At 36.8% G+C, this 27,349-nt stretch overlaps 1 protein-coding gene across 3 annotated transcripts in view; it reads right to left on the bottom strand.

Moving 5' to 3' along the window:
* The window catches only part of spidr (scaffold protein involved in DNA repair), a 79,338-nt gene that overhangs the window by 15,665 nt on the left and 36,324 nt on the right, over window positions 1-27,349 (bottom strand). For 2 of the 3 annotated variants that reach the window (XM_066719642.1, XM_066719640.1), the window contains 3 exons: window positions 19,695-19,899; window positions 18,590-18,849; window positions 7,459-7,620 (listed from right to left, as the gene is read on the bottom strand). In XM_066719642.1, the coding sequence (XP_066575739.1) occupies window positions 7,459-7,620; window positions 18,590-18,849; window positions 19,695-19,899 (627 nt within the window). The remainder of the gene's footprint in view (window positions 1-7,458; window positions 7,621-18,589; window positions 18,850-19,694; window positions 19,900-27,349) is intronic. The other variant, XM_066719641.1, reaches the window with a different exon arrangement.

Genomic DNA, 27,349 nt, shown 5'->3' with positions numbered 1-27,349 from the left:
ATGGCCAGAAACAAATACCTTTCTTCTGAAACTCATCAGTCTATTCTTGTTCTGAGAAATGAAGGCTATTCCATGCCAGAAATTGCCAAGAAACTGAAGATCTTGTGCAACACTGTGTACTACTTTCACAGAACAGCGCAAACCGTCTCTAACCAGAACAGAAAGAGGAGTGGGAGGCCCTGGTGCACAACTGAGCAAGACGACAAATACATTAGCGTGTCTAGTTTGAGAAACAGATGCCTCACAGGTCCTCAACTGGCAGCTTCATTAAATAGTACCCGCAAAACACCAGTCTCAACGTCAACAGTGAAGAGGCGACAACGGGATGCTGGCCTTCTAGGCAGAGTTGCAAAGAAAAAGCCATATCTCAGCCTGGCCAATAAAAAGAAAAGATTAAGATGAGCAAAATAACACAGACACTGGACAGAGATTGGAAAAGAGTGTGATGGACAGACGAATCTAAGTCTGAGGTGTTTGGATCACAAAGAAGAACATTCATGAGACGCAGACCAAATGAAAAGATGCTGGAGGAGTGCTTGATGCCATCTGTCAACCATGGTGGAGGCAATGTGATGGTCTGGGGGTGCTTTGGCGGTGGTAAAGTGGGAGATTTGTACAGGGTAAAAGGGATCTTGAAGAAGGAAGGCTCTCACTCCATTTTGCAACGCCATGCCATACCCTGTGGACAGCGCTTGATTGGAGCCAATTTCCTCCTACAACAGAACAATGACCCAAAGCACAGCTCCTAACTATGCAAGAACTATTTAGGGAAGAAGCAGTCAGCTGGTATTCTATCTATAATGGAGTGGCCAGCACAGTCACAGGATCTCAACCTTATTGAGCTGTTGCGGGAGCAGCTTGACCGTATGGTACATAAGTGCCCATCAAGCCAATCCAACTTGTGGGAGGTGCTTCATGAAGCATGGGGTGAAGTCTCTTCAGATTACCTCAACAAATTGACAGCTAGAATGCCAAAGGTCTGCAAGGCTGTAATTGCTGCAAATGGAGGATTCTTTGACAAAAGCAATGTCTGAAGGACACAATTATTATTTCAATTAAAAATAATTATTTCTAACCTTCAGTGACTATGTTTGCTATTCATTTTGCTATATTTCCTATTCAAACTCATTTCATGTATGTTTTCATGGAAAACAAGGAAATTTCTCAGTGACCTCAAACTTTTGAACGGTAGTGTATATATATCATCATCATCAGCGCATATCGATCCACTGCTGGATGAAGGCCTCCCCAAGATGTTTCCACTTAGCATGCCTGCAAAATCTTCCCATGTTTTATGTGGTCCTCTTATAGGTATTTTTTCACCTCTTGAGATCCATTCAATAGCTTCAATATCTTCAATAGCACAGTGTAATTCAAATAACATTGTTAAAACTAGTGTGAGACCAGCCCTGAGTCCTAGGCACTACCATGTGAAGTAATTTAGGTGATGTAACATGGCTTGAATGTTAGTCATATAATGAATAGCCTAATAAATACAACTACAAGTTGAGAGATTTCAACTAATTCCCACCTTTTTATTGTACTTTGAGAAATAATATTAAAGCCAATATGCATGTTAATGTGTCATGACATCTATTTTCCAATAGTAATATCTTTGGGATAAGTCACAGGGGGTCAGATCAAATCACAATGTTGACCCACACAGTAATAGAAAACTACACATCTGTGACTGATAGCAGTTATATGTTTGAGTAAAACAAAAACACTGAGTTAAGATTTATATTTTTCAGTTAGCAGGTAGATCAAATCTTCGTTGTAATCTGGTCCAGGGCCTGCATGTCACTTTACTTAATTCAGCCAGTTTACTTTTTGAAGGCATTCCCATGCATGATTTAATGAGTTATTAAGAATCACTAATTTGCCGCTAGTGCAATGTTTATATATTTTTTTTTACCACCAAATCTGAGTTTTATTTTTGTTATGAATAATGTTCACCTACACAACTTTTCTACTTCTATAATGTGAAATCTGCCTTATTAAAATGAAGACTGCAGTGATCCAAACAGCAGACAACTCCTTTTTCATCTCTTTCTAGAAGTACAAGCCAAGTACAAATGCATCAGACATCCTGCTTCCAGAGGGGGGTATACTTACTGAACTTCACCTTGGTGGGGATATTTATTAATTTATTTTCAGTTCTGTAATTATTTTATTAATACTGCAATGACATACTGTAAAATAGAACAAAATACAATATTCCTGGGGAATTTACAGTATGTTCCTTTTACTTTTGTCTTTCAAATGGTTCTGCTGTGACGCACCATGTAAATAAAAAGCTGCTGGAGTGCAGAGTTTGGAGGTGCTGTGCAATCGTGCTGGTTTTATTGCATGTGCCAAAAGAGAGAACTGCCAGGAAAGCACTTAATAGAACTAGAAGGAAACAAACGGTGCCTGTGGTCAGATGCACAACGTATCATAATCAAATGATGTGACAAACACGTTTAATTAAAAAACTGACTTGAAATGCTAACAGGTTTTTATTCATATTATTGGACTAGAGTGACAGCTCTTTAAAATATGTACCTGAAGATTCTGAAATAGTTAGAGAAGTATTCACCCCCCGATATTTCACTAGCTGTAATTGGCAGCAATTACAGCTGTGAGTCTTTTGTCTCTACCAGGTTTGCAGTTGTGGATTGAGGAATATTTGCCCATGCTTCTTTGCAAAATTCTTCAAGCTCTGTCAAGTTAGATGGGGATTGTTGGTGGACAGCAATCTTCCAGTCTTGCTACAGATGCTCAATTGGATTTAAGTCACTTTCTTGTTTACAGTGTTGCTTTGGCTGTGTACTTGGGGTCATTGTCTTGGGGATTTTAGCTCCATCCATTTTGCCCTCTACCCTGACAAGCTTCCTAGTACCTGCTGATTAAAATCATCCTCATATCATGATGCTGCCATCGTCATGCTTTACAGTAGGGATGGAGTTACCTGCGGGATGTGATGTGTTGGGTTTGTGTTGTAGTGGGAACATTTACTTGTATTTTCTTTATATTGTTAATGGTTTCATCTTGTTAATTCCATTTTGTCAGTAAAGCAATCATTAGTTTGTACTTACTCCTTCATGGGAGATGCATTAATTATTAGTTTCTTGGCAGTGGTATACAGCTATTGTCTTTAAGTTAATTCAATCAGCTACTGTCTAAAGGACATTCAATCACCTAAAACAGTATAAAGGTTGTGTGTTTTGGGGCACAGGTATTTGGTTGAGGACTTAAAACAATGTATTTGAACTGATGCCTGAAGAATGCTGACAAGCACCAATCAATACATCAAACACAAAAACAACAGTAATAAACACTGGCCCATGTTAATTATTATATGGTAAATCTATTTGTACAATTCTGTTTTAACAAGATGTAGTCTTCTGACAGATAAGACTGCAACCTATTATCTCTTTGAAGATTTAAAAAGGTTTCTCCAAATTATATCTTTAGTTATTTTTGTATGCATTTCAAGTGAGACTAGAGCTCCAGGTCAACCTGTATTTTTATTTTTTTAATAAACTTGTTACTTCTTCACCGGTGTATCGTGAGAATTTCTGAAACCTCTAGACATAACGCCTTATATTTACACTAAATAGTTCTATCTGACAACAGAATCTTTTGCCATGTCTTTTTAGAGTCTCCCACATGCCCTTCTGCATATTCTAAGCGGGGTTTCACATGGGCCTCTTCAGAAACGGCCTCCTTCGTGCCACTCTTCCATACAGGCCGGATCTGTTGAGTGCCTGAGCTAATGTCAACACAAGGACAGTTTCTCCAATCTCATCCAAGGAATGATGTAGGTCTTTCAGAGCGCTTTTGTTTTTTCACCACCCCATTTCTTCTCATGTTGAAAGTGTGGAGTAGGTGGTATAGATCAGGAGGGGGAAAAAATATATAACTGAAATGCATCAAGATTTCAGGTTGTAACACAATGTGGAAAAAGTCCAAGGGGGGGTAAATATTTCCTATAGGCACTGTATCTAATAATGTCACTATTCAAACAGATGCTAAATTTATGCTTTTTTTTTTTAAACAGAGAAATATGTACAACATTAAGATGAATGAATGGAAGCATATTGCATATTACAAGAGTCTTAAATTGTATGCCTGGTTTGCATATTTATTAATGAAAATAAATTTAAATTAAGCATACATCCAAATGCTACATTCCTCAGTAATTTAAAAGAAATGGGGAAAAAAAGTAACAGTCCTTGGCTAAATGCCAGTACTGTGTTACATAACCAATTTCCTGCACAATATTACAATCAGCTGTCTTTCTATGGATGCCCAGGACAATCACACTGTATTCCCTCAGCTACAGATGGGTTCCCATTGTCTTACTCAAATGTATTCAATTTGAAAAGTTAAGTATGTTTTCCGTTTGTATAAGGATTTTAATTGTACACTTCCTGTTCTAATTAAACTTAAGCAGCAAGTAGGTCACGGTCTCAGTAAATCTGATCATTTTGATGTCTTACACCGATAAAGATCACATATATCATATAATACTGATAATATGAAAGTTTATTTGTGATGCAGCCTTACTCTCATGCTCAGGAAACTCATGGCTTCAGCACATGCTTGTAGGGGCACATCTCCAAAAAGCCAGATCATCATTTACAGTAAACTATGATCTTCAGTGACTATGATTTAGGGACTGAACTGCATTTTGGTCTAAGAGCACAAGATTTAAATCAAGCTATACCAATGACACTGATCTGATCTCAATACCATGTAACCGCAAACAGAGCTAATTGTACAATAACCTCCAATATCACAGAAATGTATATTTCTAGAAATGTGTGCTGCATTTGTCAATCTATGGATTGAAAAATGATATAAGAACCACACCAAAGAGAGAAATTAGTTATTAGTTACAGGAATACATTAGCTTTTTGGAAGAAGCTAAAATATAAAAGACTGGACAAAAGTAGGACCTTGTGTGTGTGATTAATTGTCTCTTACCGTATAAGAGTTCATACAGTTTGCGCACACAAAATTGCTAAGTTTTCGTCCCTCTAACCCAAACTGTGCGATATGCTGTACAGATTTCTTTAAACTACTCTCTAGTGCACTTGAAACATTACAGTGTTAAGGAGGGTCATTGCTGATCAATATTTGTTGTATGATTGATTTCCCAAATGGAATTTACATGTATTACAAACAGTAGCAGTCCTGTCTAATACATTAGTCCTACTTCACCACCATTTTGATATCCTGTAAAAGTGTGAAGCTTTAAAAGGACACTATTAACTGTATTTGAACCCCAGTGAATTATCTCAGCCAATTAAATCTTTGTCATAAAACTGGTCATAAGACTAAACATTTATGAAAACTGTTTTTCCAAACAAAGATGCATACCTCAATTCAATGTAATTGATAAGCCTGGCTAAATACTTCACAAAACAACAATCTCAAATCTCAATTGACTGTGCAAATGAAGAGGTCTTGTCTGAGTTTAGGTTAATATGAGCACATATATAAAGCACCAAATAATACTCCATAAGCTAAAACAACTCAAGTATATCACTGAAGCCATCATTGGCCTTTAGCAGGACCATGTTGCAAAAGCAGAAGATAGTTATGAAATGCTGACATACAAAACTGTTACTTCCTATGCAGTGAACTTCATGATCCCACTTTATCTTTTATTTATTACACAATTTTTTTTATTTTTTTTATTAAACTGTGATTCATACAGTATAAAACTGGAATCTCACACACAGTGTTGTCAACCATTTATATACTACAACTGCATTGACTGAAAATGCAAATTTAAACCAGTAAGTCATTTTATGATGCATGTCCTCTCAGCTTTAGTCTACGTTGGAGTTTAAGAATGTGGAACTATGTTCTAAACAAACATAACCCCTAAAAATAAAATGTATATAATTTTGTTTCCAAATTGCCCCTTTTTCTCAGTGTTAACATTAAATGTATACAGTACTAGTCTATTCTTTTTCTGAGGTCATGGTCAGTTACACACTGTGTAAACTGGTCTTTCCTGTTGTCTTGCCCTGCAGCTGCTGTCATTCTTTTGGGGAATCAAGACACAATGTCCTGATCATTAATACCTGCCAATCTGCACACACAGTGGCAACCCCTGAAAGGCTACATATAGCCTGACTAGACAACCACTGCTACTGAATAACTACACAAAAAACTACGTGCTCCAGTCCACAATAACAGCTGCTGCTTTTAAAAAACAGTTGCTGATTCATTGCCGTCTTTCCCTTACCAGAAGTAGAAAATACAACTAAACTAAACTTTTTCATTAGAAACTTTAAAAACAACAACATAGAAACAAAACAATATGGTAAACACGTATATATTTTAGCAGAAACATTTTAAATAGTGAATGAATATTCAGAGACACTATTACCATATTACTGAGTGCAACAAAACAAATACATTAAAAATAGTGAACCAATATTAGTTTCAGTTATATGCAATGCTTCTTTGCATATTTTTTTTAATTAAAAAACAAATCTGTTGTGATCCGTTTGCTAACAAGGCATCCAGGAATGTATAATTAATTATAAAAGCACACAGGATTTTCAAATACGTTGTGTCCACAGGTCAAATGCAGTTGACCAGAAAGGTTTATTCAGGTATAAATGAAAAACTTTAAATGTAAAGAAACCAGCGGATATAATTTGATGAAACTTCTGTAAATCCATTCACATCTGCATTCACTTCTTCAATGCCAATCAGATATTTCTTTGCCTAAATATTTCCTTCCAAGAGCTGGGGGACGATCTGACTGCAGACGAGTCCCACCTCTATGCTAAATCTCTGGTCAGCCCCTCTTCCTCCATTCCATTCCTCACATTTTTGTTTTTATTAAAAAATATCAAGGATAACAGTTGCAACTATATGGCAAACACACCGAGATAAAGTACATTAACAAAAAATAAACAGAGGAAGAAAAGAAAATGTATTATTTTACATTAACAACAGGAATTCCCTTAAAGCATATTTGTATTTAATTAATTTTATAACTATGTCATCCCAGTGACATTTAAACTGGGTAAAATAAATGTACAAAAGAAATGAGAAGTATACCAAGCACCCTTGTGTTTACTCCACTGTAATTAGATGATATCTCAGTTTTCTACCTAAAACCACAGGAATCAAAATAACAATGTTATTTTTAACACAAACAATTCGATAATTTAAGATTGGTACCATTAAAGTTCTATATAGAAATCACTGTAACGGCACTCCATCGCAGTTTTATAGTATCAAACCAAGTTTATTTTGCCTAATATGCACAAAGGTGGTCCAAATATTTGCTGGTGACATGCTGAAAAGCTATTGTTGACATCAGTAGATGGTTACAGGTTCAGTTTTGAGATGTCACAGCTTCAAAATATAGTTACTACTTGAGTATGAAATTAGTTAATTGAAAGAAAGAAAGAAAAAAAAAACGACTGATTCTAGATACAGTACCTCCCACGTGTGGTCCTCTGTACCACTCTCATGCACTTCAGAATGCAAGGTTTACCCTCCCACTTCCTGCTGTACTGCTGAAGGGTGTCTTCGATTGAGTGGAAAGTGTGGAGCTGGACTTCACTGAACATCCCATAGACATCCTGGACCAGGAGGCAAAGCCTGCAGAGAAAACAAGGTACACGTCAATATATGTATCAAATTATACCCATACAAATACCCAACCTTTTGTTCAATATTATTCATAAGACAGACAGCTCTTTAAATATGAAAATAATATTGCAGCTCTATTATGTACTGGATAGTAAACTGGGATATATAGCTGTCCACCACAGTTTCCCTTCGGCCTAATGTGTAGTAAACATAAGATCTTGATATCCATCCCTAAAACAATCCCTTTCTTCCCCCTGACACTTAGCACACTTCTACCTTGATAAACCAGTTTTTCAGAAAGACTCATAAGTAACAGAAAATGCACGGCAGAAAGAAAATAACACAATATCGTATTTCAAACGCTGAGTAAAGACTCAGTGTTAGTTCAGTTAAGGCTGCCTGAGAATAATGTCACCATTGGTCTGTAAAGCATTTTATCACTAGGCATTTTTTCTTGAGTAGTCTTGAGAGACTCTTCTAAAGATATCTTGACAAAGTTTATGAACAACAAAAAAAAAAGTTCCAATTCATGATACAACCATTTTCATCCACAAAGAATCTCTATTCTCCCATGAAAAAATCAATTAGTATACTATGTAGTTTACATGAGTGGTTAGCATGTCTGCTTAACATGAATTTGGACAACAGTAAAAATAAATAAACATAATAACAGTGCAGAAAAATGTTTTCTTAGGCCATATGTGCAATAGCATTAAACAGACCTCAGAGTAAAGATATACAGTTAGATCATAGTTAGACCATAAATATTTGGACAGTGACACAATTGTCATCATTTTGGCTCTGTATGCCACCACAATGGATTTGAAAGGAAACACTCAAGATGTGCTTTAAGTGTAGACTTTCATCTTTAATCTAAGTCGTTAAATCCAAATTGGGTGAACGGTGCAAAAATTACACCCATTTTTGTAGGGGGTCCCCCACAGTTTTAGGGGCAAAAAAAGCATTTGGACAAACTAACATTAATCATTAATTCGATTGTGAGTTTCAATACTTGGTTGCAAATCCTTTGCGGTCAATGGCTGCCTGAAGTCTGAAACCCATAGACATCACCAGATGCTGGGTTTCTTCTCTGGTGATGCTCTGCCAGGCCTGTACTGCAGCTGTCTTTAGTTCCTGCTTGTTCTTGGGGCGTTAAAACTAATACAATATTGTATTGCTGACTATTATTTTGTAAAAATGCTTGCAAATGTCTTGCAATAAGAAGAAATTACATAGTGGATTCTGAAGGCCAGGACTTGGTCCGAGAAAGAAGAACAATGCTAATCTAAAGCAGCTGTTAGATACTCTATAAAGATATTTATTTCAGTCGACAAGTGTTATTTGAATTCCATTGTTTCTGAAGTTTTCTGTTATGTGCCGAAGTACCACATTCTCTTAGGGGATGGGTTTGAGGACAATATTGTTTGTCCGTGAAATGATTAAAGCCTTCTCTTAAAAACTATTCTAAGAAATAAGGAAGGTGAATCACTCCTAAGAATTATTTACAATTTTGTCACACCAAATGAAATATTGATCATTATGAAGAGATTTCAGAGTTGGGTGCTATATATATATATATATATATATATATACACACACACACACACATATACAGGTGTGACATGGAATAAAGAAGCTGTAGATGAATGCAAGTGGAAACATCTTGGAGAGGCCTTCATCCAGCAGTAGATCAATCAATATAGATTGATAGATAGATAGATAGATAGATAGATATCTATTCACATTTGAAAAACTGCAAACCACATTATGACATATGCAAAACATTAACATCAATCTGCCAGTCAACACATAATTACTCTTCTCATAAAGCGACATGGATAAATGCTTGCCAAGAAGTACACGGTTGAGTGCTTGTGGCCATTCCAAAAGCACACTGAGGATTGTCCAGAATCAGTCTCCTGACAGTTACAAGTCAGAACACAACACCCTCTCTTTTGAAATGTGAGTAAACAGCAGAAAGAACGTCACGTGGTGACAGCTGGGAAAGGAAACCTGTGCTGAGAGAACTGGGGGAAAAATACTGAGGGGGGGGCGTATCCTCTAGTGTTACAGACAAACAAGTTCAAGGTTACCCCCACAGACTTTTCTTAGATTTAAAGAGGGAGTGAAGACATTAAGTCTAGCCAGCTATTTATACATGTACATTTAAATGCATCTCACCAAAAATTGTGTTAATATGTATTCCAAAAGTACTCCTTAAATGTGAAGGCATAACACCAATCTCTTTTAAAACAGGAAGACACAGAAGTCTTTCAAACTTAACTTTTCCTGCCTGTGATCTGTTCTATGCATGTTTTCATATTGAGGCATCTCTTCCTTTGAATTAATACTTATCTTAAAATGTTACAATGCAGAACAATGCACCCACTATCTAATATATATTATTCTGTAATATTATCTCTCCAGTACTGGTTTGGTTATCTAACTCTGGTTATGTATTAATGAATAAAAACATGTACTAGTAACCTTAAAATTGATTAATATATATCTATATATATATATATATATTTTTTTAAGTGTGAGGACTTGCTTGGGAAAACTAGGCAAGGCGAGGTGTTGAACGGTGTCACAATATCCTGTTATTGATAACATATTTGTTTGACAGTTTGTGTAATTTATTTTAACCACTTTCGATATTCTTCTCCTTTCAGGTCTCTATAAATTTGAATTGCTGCAGGCAAATTAGCAATCAATAATTCCACTATTGTTTCTTGTGCAATGGAAGATAAAACCTCACCGGTCCTGGTAGATGGGATCCTGTGTGTGTTTGTGCAGCAGAGGAGACCACAAACTACACGTGTGTAAAAATAAAAGGAGATTTGTGAGAAGTATGATTATAAACAGTCCTAAATGGATGCTGCAGTTGAAGAGGGGTACTGAACATTTTGTAGGGATATATTTATCTCCATTTCTTTCTCTATGTGCCCTGCACAGATTCCTTTTGCATGTCTTGTGTGTGTTTTGAGGTTTTACCACTTGTACATGTAAGTTTTAAAATAACTTATACACTGAACAAATATTATGCACCATGTCTATTCTGACATTTGCTACCTACCCAGTCATCAGGGTTAAAACAAATCAAAACATTGAGTAAATGTACATACACTTTATGAATATATGTATCCCTGCAAATTTGGAAAAGCTCCTCTGATTTGATGTGGTCCCCACGTAGTCTCACACTTTTGACAATATACCCTAACATTGTTTACCTTTTTTATTGCTTCCCCACATTGTTTGGATGAGTCCACATAAACTCCTACATCTATCTTGGACAGCAAATCAACAGAGATTAAGATCTTATGAAATCTTAGAAATTAAGAGTAAAAATGGGATGGAGTGTGTTTGGAACAAAATGTATGCTATTGAAAGGAAATTATCCATTTGATCAATGCATACTACCAGTGCTCATTTATGGCTCTGAAACCTGGTGACTAAATGCATAAATTATACAGAAAAGAAAAACAGTATACACACAAAGAAGCATGGAAAGATGTATGCATGGCATAACAAGAAGAGAGAAATAAATGGAATTGAGAACAAACAACTGTATTTGACATAATTGAAAGATTGCACATGTTCAAATGGCAATGGACAAAATAAGCTAAGAAAATAAGATCCCGAGAGATTAAAAAAGATCTAGAAGACAACCACATACAATATGGGAAGATTAAATATTAAGCTTTTCTGGCATGATCTGGAAAAGGGATGCTGCTGATAGAAGTGAAAACATATTGGGGAGGCCCAGCAGTTAAATCTGACTTTATGAGAAAGGTCCCAGTAAATAAAATAAAATAAACTAATTCTTTATTTATTAATTCTCTTTACAAAATGTTTTTGTATAATGTACCGTGAATGTTTGGCACAGAATAGCATAGGGTATGATAGGAAACCTGTACCATCAAACTCCGAAACATTCCACTCCTATAAAGCACACATGAAGTTTACAAGAGTGCATTCACCATGGACATTAAAATATGTATCAGCTTAAGTCTCTCTCCCGTAAATCTGTGACTAGAATGAATTCCTGCACTGTAAGAGTAGAAGACCCCCTGAACATACATCAGCAAATGTTCTGGCTGGAGTGAAAGCACAAATGATGCACGAGTTGCCTACAGTTTTACAATCTTCAGACTGATACAACCAAATCATGTTTCTCTTCAATCTAGAAACAAACTTTTACATCAGTTATTTTTTAATTGAGAGATTTTAAAAATCTACAGAGTATTTTATATATAATGATAGTCTGTTTCCAAAACAACAAGCTGCATCTGTGACACTAAATATGAAAGAGTTGTACAGAATAGTCACTGTAAGGAGAGCAAAACAATGGCACTTCCCTCGTTAGAAGGGACAGGCAAGACCTTGACCTAATATACCCGTTTTATGGAGGGGGGCGAGAGAGAGAGAGAGAGAGAGCATGTGATAAAAGGATCTCATTCAATTTCTGCCTTTCTGTGAGTGACTTTTAGCACAACAGCTAAAGAAGAAATTAAAAAAGAAAAAGCTGTAATGTTCCTGTCCTTTGGGGGATTTTCAACACAGATAAGAGAGTCTGATTTCTCCCTTATGGACAGACACACCTCAAATACTTTCTAAACCACCATTTACAACCACTGGGCTTCACGGACACCTTGCATAGGTTTTGGTTTTAGGTATGCAGCTTATTTTCACTCCAATCCTGAACATTGCATCTAAATTGAACATGCAGTGTATAAAAGGTGGATGGTAAGTTTATCCTTTAAAAACTGGTTTGAGCTGTGAGGAGAATTATTGCCTAATAAAGTTCATGCTGTATTAGATAATCAATAAAACTTATCATGAATGTGCAATTAAATTTATAAAGCACTTTTTGTTAGCTCAAATTCTATTCCATAGAAGCAGTGCAGTAATGGGGTACAGTGAACCTCCCATTAATCCCTGGGGAAATCACTGAGATTCTTATTTAGAGCTTAAAACATAAGCAGACATTCATAGCCACACACAAATCCCTCCCAGTCCAAATAAGAGGATATGGACATAATTCCACATTCAGAGGTTAAATTGGCTCAGTCCATTTCACTAGGTAGATGTGAGGAGTAATATTGCATCAGTCTTTATAGTGTAAAGTTCAGTGTCACACAATCATCCTGTTGTTCCCTAAATCATCCCTAAAATACAGACTTAAATTGATGAATTAGTATTGCAGAGAATCATTATAAACAGAGCATTTAGAGGTGTCATATCTAACTAATAGTGCTTGTTTAAACTTGAATGTTCAAATCAAAGCTGACAGGGAAGGCAATATACAGTAATTAATAGATTACAAGGCCAGGGACAAGGCATGCTTTCAGGCGGCCTCATGGGAAACCCAAGCTGACACAAACAGCCACATTCCTGCTTTAGTCGTCCAGTGTTTTTCCTCTCCTAAAAAAAAAAAAAAAAAAAAAAAAAAACTAAATATTGAGCACCCACCCGCCTTAAACAAAGCGCCTTTACTACCAGGCTGTTTCCCATTGGTGCACTCATTTACTTGAGGAGTTTGTTATTGTGAGTAATAGCTAAACTTCTCAGCAGCTCCAAGGCACTTCCAGGAACTGCCTGCTATTTAGCTCCAGGTTGTTATGTCATCTTGTGACAAGCAGTAAACGGTTATGCGTGCATACACACACACACACTGGCCCACTCTCTCACACCAAGAGCAACACGCTCTGACAGCAACACTGTAGTGAGGCCTCAATGGGAGAGTCTGAGTAGGCGGAATGCCTTTCGCCATTCTGTCTACCAACCAGAGCGCAAGAACTTATGATAAACATCATACTTGTAACCAGATACCCACAGCACATTGTGTTCCCTCTCCCAGATGAAAACAGCCAGCTCCCGCTCGTTTTAAAGTAAACAGTTAATCCTCTTGTTTATCAAATTCGGAACACATTAGATTTAAAAACTTCCTAAGCATTTATCCACTGATTTTTCAACCTGTGCACAAAATTATTTATTTTTAAAAAGGGTTTAAAGGGAGTGTAAAAATAAAAAGACACAGGAAGTACCTTTTCCACAGAGTGGCATTTACTTGAACTGGATCAATAGCCACAGACAAATCAGTATACTTTCCTTTCACCAACACCTGAACTGGGGGTCGCTTCCCCAATGCAGGACAATTCTGTCAGGTGCAATTCTGTGGAGCCAGTGGCACTCATTCCCTGTGGTTCAGAGATCATGCCAATTCCACAGCTGCATGGAGCTGGATGCAGTTTGGGATTCTGAAGCCAGCACTGTTCTATACCCTATTTTTAACTCAGTAACACCAAATAAAAAAAGATATCTCTTTACAGAGTCCAGCAGCATGTAGACCGAATGCTGATGTTTCTGTTATCAAACACCTTTTTATAATGTACTTACCATCTATTAAGACTGCATTTCTTTATATTTCAGACAAAAGAGAGATCTGAATTGGTCTCAATGCCGAGACTGTAGTTCACATGTTCCATCTGAAATTCCTCTCTATCTAAAATCTGTATCACCTTATAAATCTATTGCAACAAAAACTCGATTTGACTACAATAGCCTGGGATAACACCCATATATTGGATTCGGGTATGTGAACCTGATAGCGTGACAGCTGCCACCACCTTTGGTAACGCACTAAATCAAACTAAAGATATCAGAGTGGAAAATAATTCTCATCTTATTACAAAGACATTAAAAGAATCATACTCTCAGTTATACACACAGCAGTATCCAACAGGGGCTGACCAGCACATCCCACGGTCATCAGTCATTTCACTACAAACACTGAAATAGACACCCTATACTACATCAATAAAAATCTATAATCCATATAACTTTGCTCACACCTAGAAAATCTAAATGAAACCACAAGAACAAAAAAACCTTAACCAGCCTGCAGTCATAGCTGGAGACAACCCCCCCCGAATACACCTAATTTTCTTTCCCACCCTTTAATTTCCCCAACTAATATTTTTTTTGTGGACTCACAATCGTGCAGATTTATACAATCATCTAATAATGATTTTAAAATCAGCATTGCATATGAAACACCTAAACATCTGCATTATACTTCAAATAAAAAAGGAAACCGGAGTTTTGTAGGTCATGTAAAGCATAGAGAGAACTGGATGTAAATTATAAGGTGCTGACTGGATCACAACCAGTTTTAGTTTTTATTTCATGTGACTACTCTTCAAAATGTTTAGATCATGACGTGTTTCAAGATATTTGCCTTCATTCGGGAATAAAAAAAAAACAAACAAACATTAAATTCTGTTGAAATTGATACAGTACGTCAAATATTAAATGGAATATTTCTGGTTCTGATTTCTGTATTTCATGTATCCCCACTCAGGCTGGCACAGCAAAGGAATCTCATTTTTAGATCTGGTCAGAACAGGCGTGTATTATTTTGTTGTTTTCTCTTCATTTCCCATCAGTGGCTCACTCTCCTCTGATGGGGGGTCTGTTCTTTCCAAGTCAGGCTGGAGCCAGAGTACTAGTCTAACCAGCTCCAGCTGGATCAGTCCGCTATAAAAAACAGAAAAAAGTGTTTCTCTGGGCAAAAAAAGAGCATGCTGAGGCCTGTTTTGCTCCTCCTGTCTCAGTCCTGACGTCAAGGACACGCCGAGGCAAGGCACTGACATCACTAGCAGCACTTCCTGCCCAACGCCTGCATGTAAGCCACACTCACTGAATGAGAGGCTATGAACTGGCTCACTCCGCTTCCTCTCCGAGCGTTTGTTTACAGTACAGCGCGTGCCAGACCAGGCATCGAATTACACAAGGTCAGCTGACCAACTGCTCAAGAACTCCCCTCACATTCTTGTCTCAACCGCCGGCTTTATTTTTATTACTTGAGAAAAGGAAACAACAACATACAACTTATTGACATGGGAAATCAAAGCAAAAGGTCACGCATGTTTCATTTCTTTTACTAACGTCCTTAAAAAAAAAATTTCCCCAATAAAAACAATTGTACGAGTTTAAGTAAAAAAAATCTCTGGTTATAGATAGAATTTACACACATGCATTGGGGGCATATCAATCAATCACTCATTTGAAAATGGGATCAGTTTGATGTATTTAAATAATATTTAATAGGCTCAATATTAATTTAATTTATTGTGAATTATAAACTATTACTGTAAGCTATAAATTTATGTTAACATATTACTTCAAGCATTTTATGTTCTTCAAGTCTTTCTAATTAAAACTTTGATCAAATGATACTGTTGTGAAACTGAGGGCAAGTAATTCATTCAATAAAACTGCACAGTCTCCCATAGGCAACTTGAATGAGTTGTTTCCTGCCATGGCATAGAATCTTAATAAATGTTGGTCATAGACATGTATGTTCACAGGCAGCCACTATTGTAACACCTGGAAATCTTACTAAAATCTTACTCCTCTGCATGGAGATGATGTCAAAACTTTTCAGTTAGGTTTATTCTCCTAAGCTTTGGACTGACTAAGTAATGGGTATTAAATCTTTACAGTTCAAAGCCCATTCTTGACACTTTTAAGAGCCTCCGCGCCAAACACAGCTTTCAAATGTTATGCTGCAACCTTTCCCATCTCACCAGCTTCTCAAATAAACACATCTGACTTATAGAAGGACAGTAACTACAGATTGGTGTATTACCCCTGTGAGTTATACTGCATTCTTAGTGGTATTAGGGTGCCGTCTCCTGTTTATGTTTACATGGATGTTTCCCAACAACACTTGTCCCTGGATTTAATTATAAATGTTTGTGTCCTTGTCATGCAATGCCATGTGGTATGGGAAGGAATGAGTACTCGATGTGTTCCATCAGCACTGCCCCTCAGTTACAAACAATAAACTACAAAAAAATGTTTTTAAAGGGAAATACCATCTGAAAGACTTAACAGTAATGTAAAACATATCAAGAAATTTCACTAGATTAGTATAATCTTAAGGAATCAAGCTCCATGATGTGTCCTATATCTACATGACTAATAGAGAGACTTCTGCAAAAGATTACTCTGAATATTGTATGGATAGGCATGTTCTGGAGTTGAGAGGTTTCTTGATTTCCCTTTACCAGTGTCGCATGTGTATGCCTACACGCAATCCTCTCTAGATTTGATCTTACATTATAATAAAAAATTGCCTATTGAGTAATATTTTTTTGCTTATATTCCAGCAAGAGAAAGTGTGCAGCAGGAATGACGTATTTACTATCACTGTGACATCACTAATTGACCACATGAAGGTTGTTTCACTATCTGCAAAAACATCCGCCTACACACTATATTACTTGTGTCCTGTTTCTTGACACAATATTACTTAACCTTCTTTTATTTATAACACAGTAAATCACATTCCACACACCTCTGTTGTTCTCGCTTTAGGAGAGTGACTTTGATGCTACAATGAGAGTCAGATGTACACTGAGCTGGCATGTCAGCACCCTACCCGCAGGGCTGGAGACAATACAAACACAGGAACTAGCTGACCTCAAAAGAGAACAGGACTTCACATCTGGACAAGCAGGCAATTATCACATAAAAATAAAAACATAAATAAACAGTGTATTGCCATAGTTATTTGTTTTTAGTTTGGAACAAGTCAGAAGTCAACTGCTTCCCCCAATGGCAAGAGAAACAACTGATACAAGTATAGTGCAAGTTATAGAATTGTTTTTAGTTCAGACAAACTTCAGTAAATAAACAGTGATTGAATATAAAGCCGTGTAACCTTAAAGTTAGGAGCCTTGATCCTTAAAATCAGTAATAAAGCAACTCAGCACATCGAGCACAAAATACAGAACATCAAGAGATATCTGCATCTGCAGCTTTAACTTGTATACTGCAGAACCTGAAAATCAGTTTAAATGTATAGAACATTACAATGTGGACCAGGGGATATAGTATTTGAAGACAGCCTTCTGAAAGCAAATAAGAAGCATGTGGAAGTACTGAGAGAAAAAATAAGGTAACAATTGTACTATTTTTAGGGGTGTTCATTTTAATATGGCATGATTCACATCTTCTGTCTCTGTATCCCACTACCTGGCACGCCACTGGGGGAGACCTACGCACAATGTTTACAGCACTGAAACTACTTTGATTATGGAGACCGAAGGACTATGTTGCATACTTTAATGTTCTACAATTTATGTATTCTTAGGTTTTTAAAATCTAAACATATATGCTTTAGTGCTTTAGTTAAATTAGAAAATGGAAACTTTTTGGAAATCACAGAACCAGTAAAATAATAACAAGCATCTGTGTTTTTTTAATAACTATTATTCAGAGCAAAAAAATAATCAAAAACACATCTGGAAACAAATAAATAATCAAAGTACTGGATGAACTGCCTGTTACACATAAGATAATCTATGCTCATGTTACAAAAGTAAAACTAATCTGATGTTACTCATCACAATGACAGCAACCAGAAACATCCTGCAATCATAACTAACTGTAAAGCTAAAAATATTTTAACATCAGTCATTTCTCAAACACTTTTTGTATTTAAGGCCAAATTAGGTCGCAAAATACAAAGTTGTAGTAATAAGCCTTGACTGCAATGCAAGTTTGTTTATTTGATTGGAAATATTTTTTAAGCTGGCAGAAATGCCACCCAAAATTCAGTACCCATAAAACTCTGTGATAATCCAATGTATGAGAATGTAGATTAACAAAATTGAATATGAATCTGATAATCAGTGAATTATGTGAAGTGAATTACAGGAACATGGTACTGTATGTAGGAGAAGTGTGTATATGGTGGTAAAGAGCCACAGGTGGAGAGAGTGCTATTAATTTACATTCAGTTCAAACTGTTTATAAAACTGTCCCTAAGTAAACAAGTGTGTGAATAGAGATGGCGAGAGACACTTATGGCTTTGTTATAATAAATTGATCAGCGTCAGCCTCACAGGCACCAGATATTCAATCTGCCATTATTCTACAAGCGAGATAAGTGGGAAAGGGACTCAACTGGGTGGCATACTTGGCACGGTGCTGCTGGTGCTCCATGGTATGGGCCTTCAGACAGGACCTGTTCTTGAGGAGATGCTGAGATGAGAGCTCTTTGAAGGGGAGGATGTAGACTCTCTGCACAATCACAATGACATCCATCGCCAGGCATCCCACTGCTCCCTGGCCCTCAATCACCTCCAGCAGCGAGTCGCACACTTCCTGACCACACAATCCCCAGGGCTTCTGTGAGGACAAGGGCTTGGAGGCCAAAGGAGGAACCTGTTTATGAAAAATACACATGGATCATTCCTGGTACACCCATATGCATACCTTTAGAGACTCTGATCCTCTTGACTGAAATAAATAGTCCATAGTCCAAAGATTGTTGGTTCTGCCTGATTTTCCCATGCTACTCCACTATTCTGCTCTCTCCACCGGCTCCTGATCTCAGCTCGTATCTGGTTAAAGACAGCAATCTCCAGACCCTCACCTTTTCTTAAACTCTTTCCAGATCACTCTGGTCTTCCTGAGCCTCAACACTTGCTGAACCACCTGTTCGCCCCCTTTCCTCCAGAGTCTGCATTTCCTCCACTTTCACCCCCAAGTGGCAGAACGACCTACCCACGAGGTCAGGACTGTCCAATTCTTGATCACCTTCAAGTGCCTACTACAGGCACACCTCCTCAGACTGTCCTGTAATACCTATGGGCCCCACCCACACCTCTCAACAATATGGCACCATTACTTTAATGTGCTTCTAATTTTCACTAATATGCTTCCCTCTATTGCTCATTTTTATTAAAGTACTTATTCCTGCACTTTTCTTTCACATTATTGTACATATTGTTGTAACTGTTGCACTGTATTTTGTACAGATTTTATTTTACTTTAAGTAAATGCTGTGAATTGTATTTACTGTAGTATGTAATTTATTGGGAAAAGTGTTTGCCCTGGGTGAAGGTGTCTGTTAATAATAATAATATTAATAGACTCCATAATTCACGAGTCATATTAAGTGAATCAATTATTAAACAATGGTCTGTACTTCAATTCAAAATAGTTGTTATAATGTACAAAAATTCTGTTACAGCACGAATAAAGACAAAAGTTGTTAAAACAAATACCTCTCTGGGAGGAAGATCTTTCCCATTCATCTGTGGTTTATTTTCCATGAGGTTAAACACTCGAACTAAAGAATATGGCCTGTATTTTTCAGGTACAAATTTCTGTTTTGGCCCAGGCTTGTCCTTTTCCTCTAAAATGACTTTCTGGCTGAAGTGTGTATTGAGAATGAAGGGATTCCTTTCACCATCAATTATCAGCTTCTGCCTAGCAAGTGAAAGAAAAATGCAAACTTAAACATTCACCTTTAACAATATATTATTTTTTTACTTCCAAATGAACAAAGAAAGAAGAGTATACATTTTGTTATTGTTCTTTAACATCCAATCAGATAATTAACTAGCAATGTACTTTAGAGTAATTATTAGAGTAATTTGTTATCTGAGACTTTGTTCAGTGAAATAAATACTTGTCTGAGTAATTGACGACTTGACTGTATAACCTAACTACCGTTAAAAAGTGTTCTTTTAATAGAAAGATATTATTAATTAATGATTTAATTGTCATGAGATTTTCTGTAATTTAATTTAGAAATGGACATTTTAAAAAAATTACAGTTTGCAGGGACAATACCAATGCCTGCACATATATGAAACAAAATAAAAACTGCTTCAAATAAAACATCCCTGGAGCATATTCTGTCTCAAATAGAATACACACACTCACACACACACAAAGACAGAAATGAACATACATGACATAACTGTGCCCCTGACTAATTCCCTCAGCCTTTGTGCAGACCTGTTCGACACCCTCCTCCACGCACATCAAACCCAGACACGAAGCGGTTTTCCAAGACAGACCGGCCTTCTTCCTACATCACGTCAAACAGAAACTACTGTGGCAAACCATACTTATACGAACTCAACAACCCTCTGGGGTGTTATTACAAAAGAAGAAGTAAAATGGTTTGAAAAGCAGGGTGACAAAGAAAAGTCTCTCATTCATACTCATTAACTTCAGACATGCAGAGGCACAAACTGGTCAGGGGAGGTGCTGAGAATGTAACAAAACTGGTAAAAGTAAAAGACTTGGTCGTTTTCTTTCATCAACTAATTGTTTATTTTATTTAAAAGTATCACACAATGAAAAAGCTTACCGAGACCTAACAGAGCACTCCAGGACAACGAATGCCAGGAAAATACAATGAATACTTATTTTAATATGAATTTCAGTGTAAATACTAAACACAAAACTCATTAAGTTTGAAAATATGTATTGTTTTAAAAAAATAAAAAATCATAGATATTCCCAGAGTGTGACAACAACTTCTATCCATGTGCTACTTTTCTATAGCTTTCTTATACAGTATGATGGATAATGTTGTCTTGATCATAGTTCTAGAGAACTGCTTCAGAAATGGCACTGACTTTACAAAGCTATTTTATTTTCCAAAGTCTTCTCCAATATAAAAAGGAGGACCGAGGTCTCGGATTATTCCTGCAATCACAAAATATTCAGAAAATATACTTGTGCATTTCAAGTCTCCATTGAAAATAAAGTTCTAATATTAGCTAAAATCAGCAATTTGCTCCAGTTCCCCCTGGAGGCCATTGGTAAGGTGAAATCATACATTTTGTCTTTCTCAGAGGCTCAAAACCACAGCGAGGACCTGGCCCCAAACCCTAGCAAGATATGAGTATACTGCAGCAATTAAGGTCAGCCCAGATGTGTGCTCGAAAGCATAAAAAGTGTCCCAGCATGTGAAGGAAGTGAGTGTTGAGTTGAAGCCTCTGTACTTCATAAAAAAAATTCAAGCACTGTTCCCTTTTTCCCCACTCCAAAATTAGTTTAAATTAAAAGGAGAAAAAGGTCAAGACCTCAATATTGATTTGAAATTACAATTTAATGGCGCAGGCTACAATGGCATAGACATACTACAGCCCTAAGTGCCAACTAGTTTTACACATGAAAAGAGGTTGAAGTCAGAGCAAAGTAATTCAACTAGGAAAAACATCTACAAGTAAATTGTATTGTATATTGAATTATTATTCCAAAAATAAATGAACATATTTAAATTGTGAATCAATGCAACTTTCCACATAAAATAATACTGTCCAACTCATAATACTCCACCCATTCAAAACAGAACTTTCAAATGGACAGAAATGTTCCAATTATTATAAAACTTCACTATCCTAATGCAATACTCCTCAGTTTTACCATTTTAGTCTTGCTCTTCATTAATTTGTGTTTTTTAAATAAATGTAGCTGTGCACCGAAAACAAGTGACAATGTAGTTTATATATTACATACCCAAACACAAAAACACTACTGGCATACATTTGCTTGATTAGTGCTTTGACACAAATTAATTTTGGGGCGGTGTTTAAAGACGCACGTCTTTGTGGTTTTATACGTCTCAAAAAACAGATACCAATCTTTCTTAAACTGCATCCTTTTTAAAGTCAACAATGGTATAGGAGCCTCGATGGTTTTGAAAGTTACCACGTAAATTGAAACCACAAATGCATATTAAAAGCAAGTGGAAAAGGTCAGATAAATCTGACAGATATGATGCTACTGCTTTGTGCTTATCGTAGCACTGTGCACCCCTTACATAAGTATATAATAAGGCTCAGACGTCTTAATTTATGACTTGTGTGACAAATTTAGTAAGCACTGTTTACCTCCCACTTCATCACCTATATCCGTTTCATTGCCACATTGGTCACAAAATATCAGCAGACAAATAATCTGGTTTAACCCCCCCCACCACACAGTGGAAAGAAACAAACAAACTGATAAATACACAGCCAATTACAAACTAAGAGGCTTTAAAAACATTTTTTCCATTTGAATGTTTTAACACCTCAGGTAGTTCTCACCCCATTTAACTTCTTTTAACTTCTCAGCAAAGTAGAAACTTTTTTCCACTAAGTTGATAACTGCATTCTTTTCGGTATTTCAAAAAAGAACTTCACTGAATTCACTGAAATTTGCAAAACATTTAATGAAATAACTGACTATGTTCTTTATATAATTATGTTGAAGTAACAGTATGACAGTATGTTCAAAGAAGATTCATACCAGATTGAAAATAAATATTAATACTGGACCAATAACACCCAAAATCTCACGAGATGACTTTACAAAGGCATCAAAACACATTTGCTTACTTATCACATGCAGACATGCACAGTAACAAAAGAAAATGGCTGGGAGTCCGGCATTACAGGACTTGCGGTTCTTGAGAAGACTACTGCTCAGAGTTAAACCTGAGTAAACTAATTCTGCTGAACTGCATTACTCAGCATCGTTCGTCACAGAGGGACTTTTGAAAATGTCTGATAAAGTTGGGGATGGGGATTCTCTGTGAGGTATACTAGTTTCAGAATTGGAAAGCAAAACCAAATCTAAGAATAGCTTACATGTTGCAGAGGTAGTAAATAAAAAAAAAAATAAAAAAAAGAAGCTGGCAAAATATAATGCCAGTCACATAATTTGAAAACTGCATGTTTTTACATCTGAGAAATTTGATTTCACCTAAAAAAAAAAAAGATGAAATCTAAGCTGAGCTCTGCAGACTTCCTTATAATATGATGAAAGACTGCCCAAACGGTCTTAAAGATGCCTATACACAGCCTCCCTATTAACATGTAACACTATGTATTACATCTTAACAATATTGAGAATTTCTATATACATTTTTTGCAGACTACATTATGATGTTGCTTTTTCAAATTTGCTTCTTGAACACTTCAGAAAACATCACATACATTAGAAATACATGTAAGGACATGAAACAAAAGTTTAATTCAGTCCATGTGACTCCTAATAATTCCTAAAACTAGTGGAAGCAGACTGCAAGGTTCCTTGTTAACTACAAACATGCTTCCCTGCTCTGATTTCCTACGACCTTTTCCACAGTTCACACACCTCAGCAGCTCCAGGGTTTTCCCCTCTGTTCGGCCTGCTTCGAACAGCTCAGTGTGGCTGGATGTGAACTGCAGGCAGCCAGCCAACAAGCGCTGTTAAACACACTGCCTGTACACAGCAGCAGACAGAAGACACAGTTCCAGGAAGCACATTCTGCCTCCTACACACTGACTGCCCTTTACGTACAAAATCTAGCATATTAAATCACACTTTTTAAAGATCACTTAAGGATTCTTAAGTGCACATATTTTGCAATATTAATTTATATGTATGTATTTTCAAAATGCAATATTACTGGAGTAATGAGAGCTATTCTTCTATGATTACCAACTTTCAAAAATGCTATTGTAGGAACTTTTACATTCCTAATAACTATAATACAGTAGCCTATACAATAGCACACGTCCTTACATGACAGTTTAAACACTTTTCTTATATACATTTTTGTATTTATATATTTTTTATTATTGTAATTAAAGCACAATTATCCATCTGTGGAATACAAGTGGGCGAATTTTGTTCACATGTAAAATGGGGTCACATCACTCATGTTTAATAATGAGGAATGACAATAGCATATACAGAACATATGTACTATACTTGTAAATAAAGACTTAACTGTCAAAATGTATTGACAAAAGAAAAAAAAACGAATCATAGCCTGTACATATTTTGTTTGAAGCCAAATAAAAGCAATTGGTGATGTTTGTATAACAATGTTACAACACTCGCTAGATCTGCTGCTGACTTCCAAGTTTTTAAAATAGCACAGTTTTTATTTCCTATGATACAGGCCTATAATCTGTTGTGTCATTAGTTGTATGTAATTATTTGAATTCTAATGAAAATGTTGTACATTTAAAAATATTAGTAACTTCCTTATGTTGCAGGCAATTCAGAAGTGAGGAATGACTACGATGTTTTATTCATGTAACAAAAGTTCCTAGAAAGTAGCTGACTTTGCTACTATTGTAATAAGTATAATGCTGTCAGACACGAGGCTCTCCTCTACCGTATCGAGGAACGTTATTAGTGTTTCATCCCCCTCATCTTTTGCACATACATGCTACGCTACAACTACTGTAAGAATAACATGATTCCCTGAATAACTATTTTAAGGCATGTGTTGAGAACAGTCTGTAACAAAATGCTGGATTATACCAATCCACGACTGCCTTTTTATTTACACACCAGGAACAAAAAAGTTTTACTGGAAGGTGATGTTTTAACAGGAGGGCAATTCTCAAAAGAGTCCATTATGATGGACCTGCCTGAGGCATATCAGAAGTCAAGTTCCAAAGGTGAGAGATGGGGAGCTGCCCTTGTAGTAAGTTTCATCACTGTGCAAACACAACGAGATGACGCAGTTTGAAACTGCCTGGAATTTCCGACCAGTCAATAACCCTCAGGCAGGAACCTGACAACCTGCCTCGGATCAAGGAGGGGCAGCTCAACACATCTCAGGATGTACTGCATAGTGCATACCAGGACATGAGATAAGACTGAATATAGGACTACTACACGGAACAAGAACATTGTTACCTATACATTCAAATGTGTTGTTCATAATTTCTCATAGATACTCCAGAGAGTAAAATAGTTATTGGTTTTGTAACTGGCTCAGATTTTGAAAACGTTTTTGCAAGATGTTAGATATCACTCCACTACTGAACAATGCTGGTTGGCTTTTTCTGCTCTTGATTCTGCTTCATATAAACTAATATACCTGTAGTACTTGGGGGAATAGAACTGGTTAACAAAAAAAATGTACACCCATTTGCAAATTGCAGTTATTTAAATTCAAGAATAACAAAGTACTGTATTTTACAAAACATATTGTATCCTCTAAGTTTTAGAACATCTCCCCTTAGCTGAACCAAAAAAACAAAGAAACAAATGGGGAAAAAACCTCCTAAAATCTTCCAAACACTTAAAGCCTTGCCCTTTATCACCACATTCTGAAAGACGACAAAATGTGCTGTTCAAATGACGTGCCAATTATATATTAAGCTGCATATGGTTTCAATTTATCTGCTGGCATGTGGCTCAGTACAATCCCTGCGCTCCAAAGCTATTATAAACTGTTCCCCAACGTTTTGGAAGAGAATCAGTTTTTTCCTTCTTTGCTGGAAGCCACCTGACCACTGCCAGGAAGAGGAATGTGAAACATTCCCAGGAGCTGCTGAAGACGTCAGCAGCGCATTCCTGCTCCCCGTGGTCAAGCCTGTCTGGAAATTCCAGTGTCCGGCAGTACGAGCACGCCGTCTAAACAGCTGGAGTTTACTCTACATCACATTCACAGTGCCTGCTCTCCACATCCACTGTGACAGCATCGCCTCCACAGCTTTCCTTACGCATTGGCTGGAACTTACAGAAAGCAGCCCCCCCCCCCAACAACCCGGAAACCACTTTCTTTTGAATTTTATGTTGTATTACTGACTGGAATCAAATATGTATGTTATTGCAATTGGATTATTAAACACTTATTTACACTGTAACTGTAAAACAAAACCTACTAATGAATAAATAGGTAAAGTCCTGCATTTGTTGCAAAAATGTGAAATACATTTTAGGGCTATGTTAACACAATCCTGTATAAGGAATTGCATCTAGACCTATGAACATCTACTTACAGAAAAGGCTATTTCAGATGAGCATCACAAAAGCACCTGCGCAGAATCTTTACACTAACTCACTTTTAATGAAACAAATATACAACCGCCACCTCTGTACATACACTACCGTTCAAAAGTTGTAGAACAAACTCATTTTACCAGTTTTTATTGGAATTTAAGCAGTTCAAATCCAGTGAATAACCTGAAATGGTACAAAGGTAAGCGGTAAACTACAGGAGGTTAAAAAAAAATGTAAATTCCCTGTGTTAGAGAGCACTCGGGAGCTGTCACAGACATTTGAACACTTCACCTGTGTAGCTTCATGAATTTTATCTCTGTAATCATTATATATATATATATATATATATATATATATATATATATATACACTCACCTAAAGGATTATTAGGAACACCATACTAATACTGTGTTTGACCCCCTTTCGCCTTCAGAACTGCCTTAATTCTACGTGGCATTGATTCAACAAGGTGCTGAAAGCATTCTTTAGAAATGTTGGCCCATATTGATAGGATAGCATCTTGCAGTTGATGGAGATTTGTGGGATGCACATCCAGGGCACGAAGCTCCCGATCCACCACAACCCAAAGATGCTCTATTGGGTTGAGATCTGGTGACTGTGGGGGCCAGTTTAGTACAGTGAACTCATTGTCATGTTCAAGAAACCAATTTGAAATGATTCGACCTTTGTGACATGGTGCATTATCCTGCTGGAAGTAGCCATCAGAGGATGGGTACATGGTGGTCATAAAGGGATGGACATGGTCAGAAACAATGCTCAGGTAGGCCGTGGCATTTAAACGATGCCCAATTGGCACTAAGGGGCCTAAAGTGTGCCAAGAAAACATCCCCCACACCATTACACCACCACCACCAGCCTGCACAGTGGTAACAAGGCATGATGGATCCATGTTCTCATTCTGTTTACGCCAAATTCTGACTCTACCATCTGAATGTCTCAACAGAAATCGAGACTCATCAGACCAGGCAACATTTTTCCAGTCTTCAACTGTCCAATTTTGGTGAGCTTGTGCAAATTGTAGCCTCTTTTTCCTATTTGTAGTGGAGATGAGTGGTACCCGGTGGGGTCTTCTGCTGTTGTAGCCCATCCGCCTCAAGGTTGTACGTGTTGTGGCTTCAGAAAT

The sequence above is a fragment of the Amia ocellicauda genome, chromosome 2, assembly GCF_036373705.1.
Source record: "Amia ocellicauda isolate fAmiCal2 chromosome 2, fAmiCal2.hap1, whole genome shotgun sequence".
NCBI classification, from domain to species: Eukaryota; Metazoa; Chordata; class Actinopteri; order Amiiformes; family Amiidae; genus Amia; species Amia ocellicauda.
This window is presented reverse-complemented; position numbering and strand designations above follow the sequence as displayed.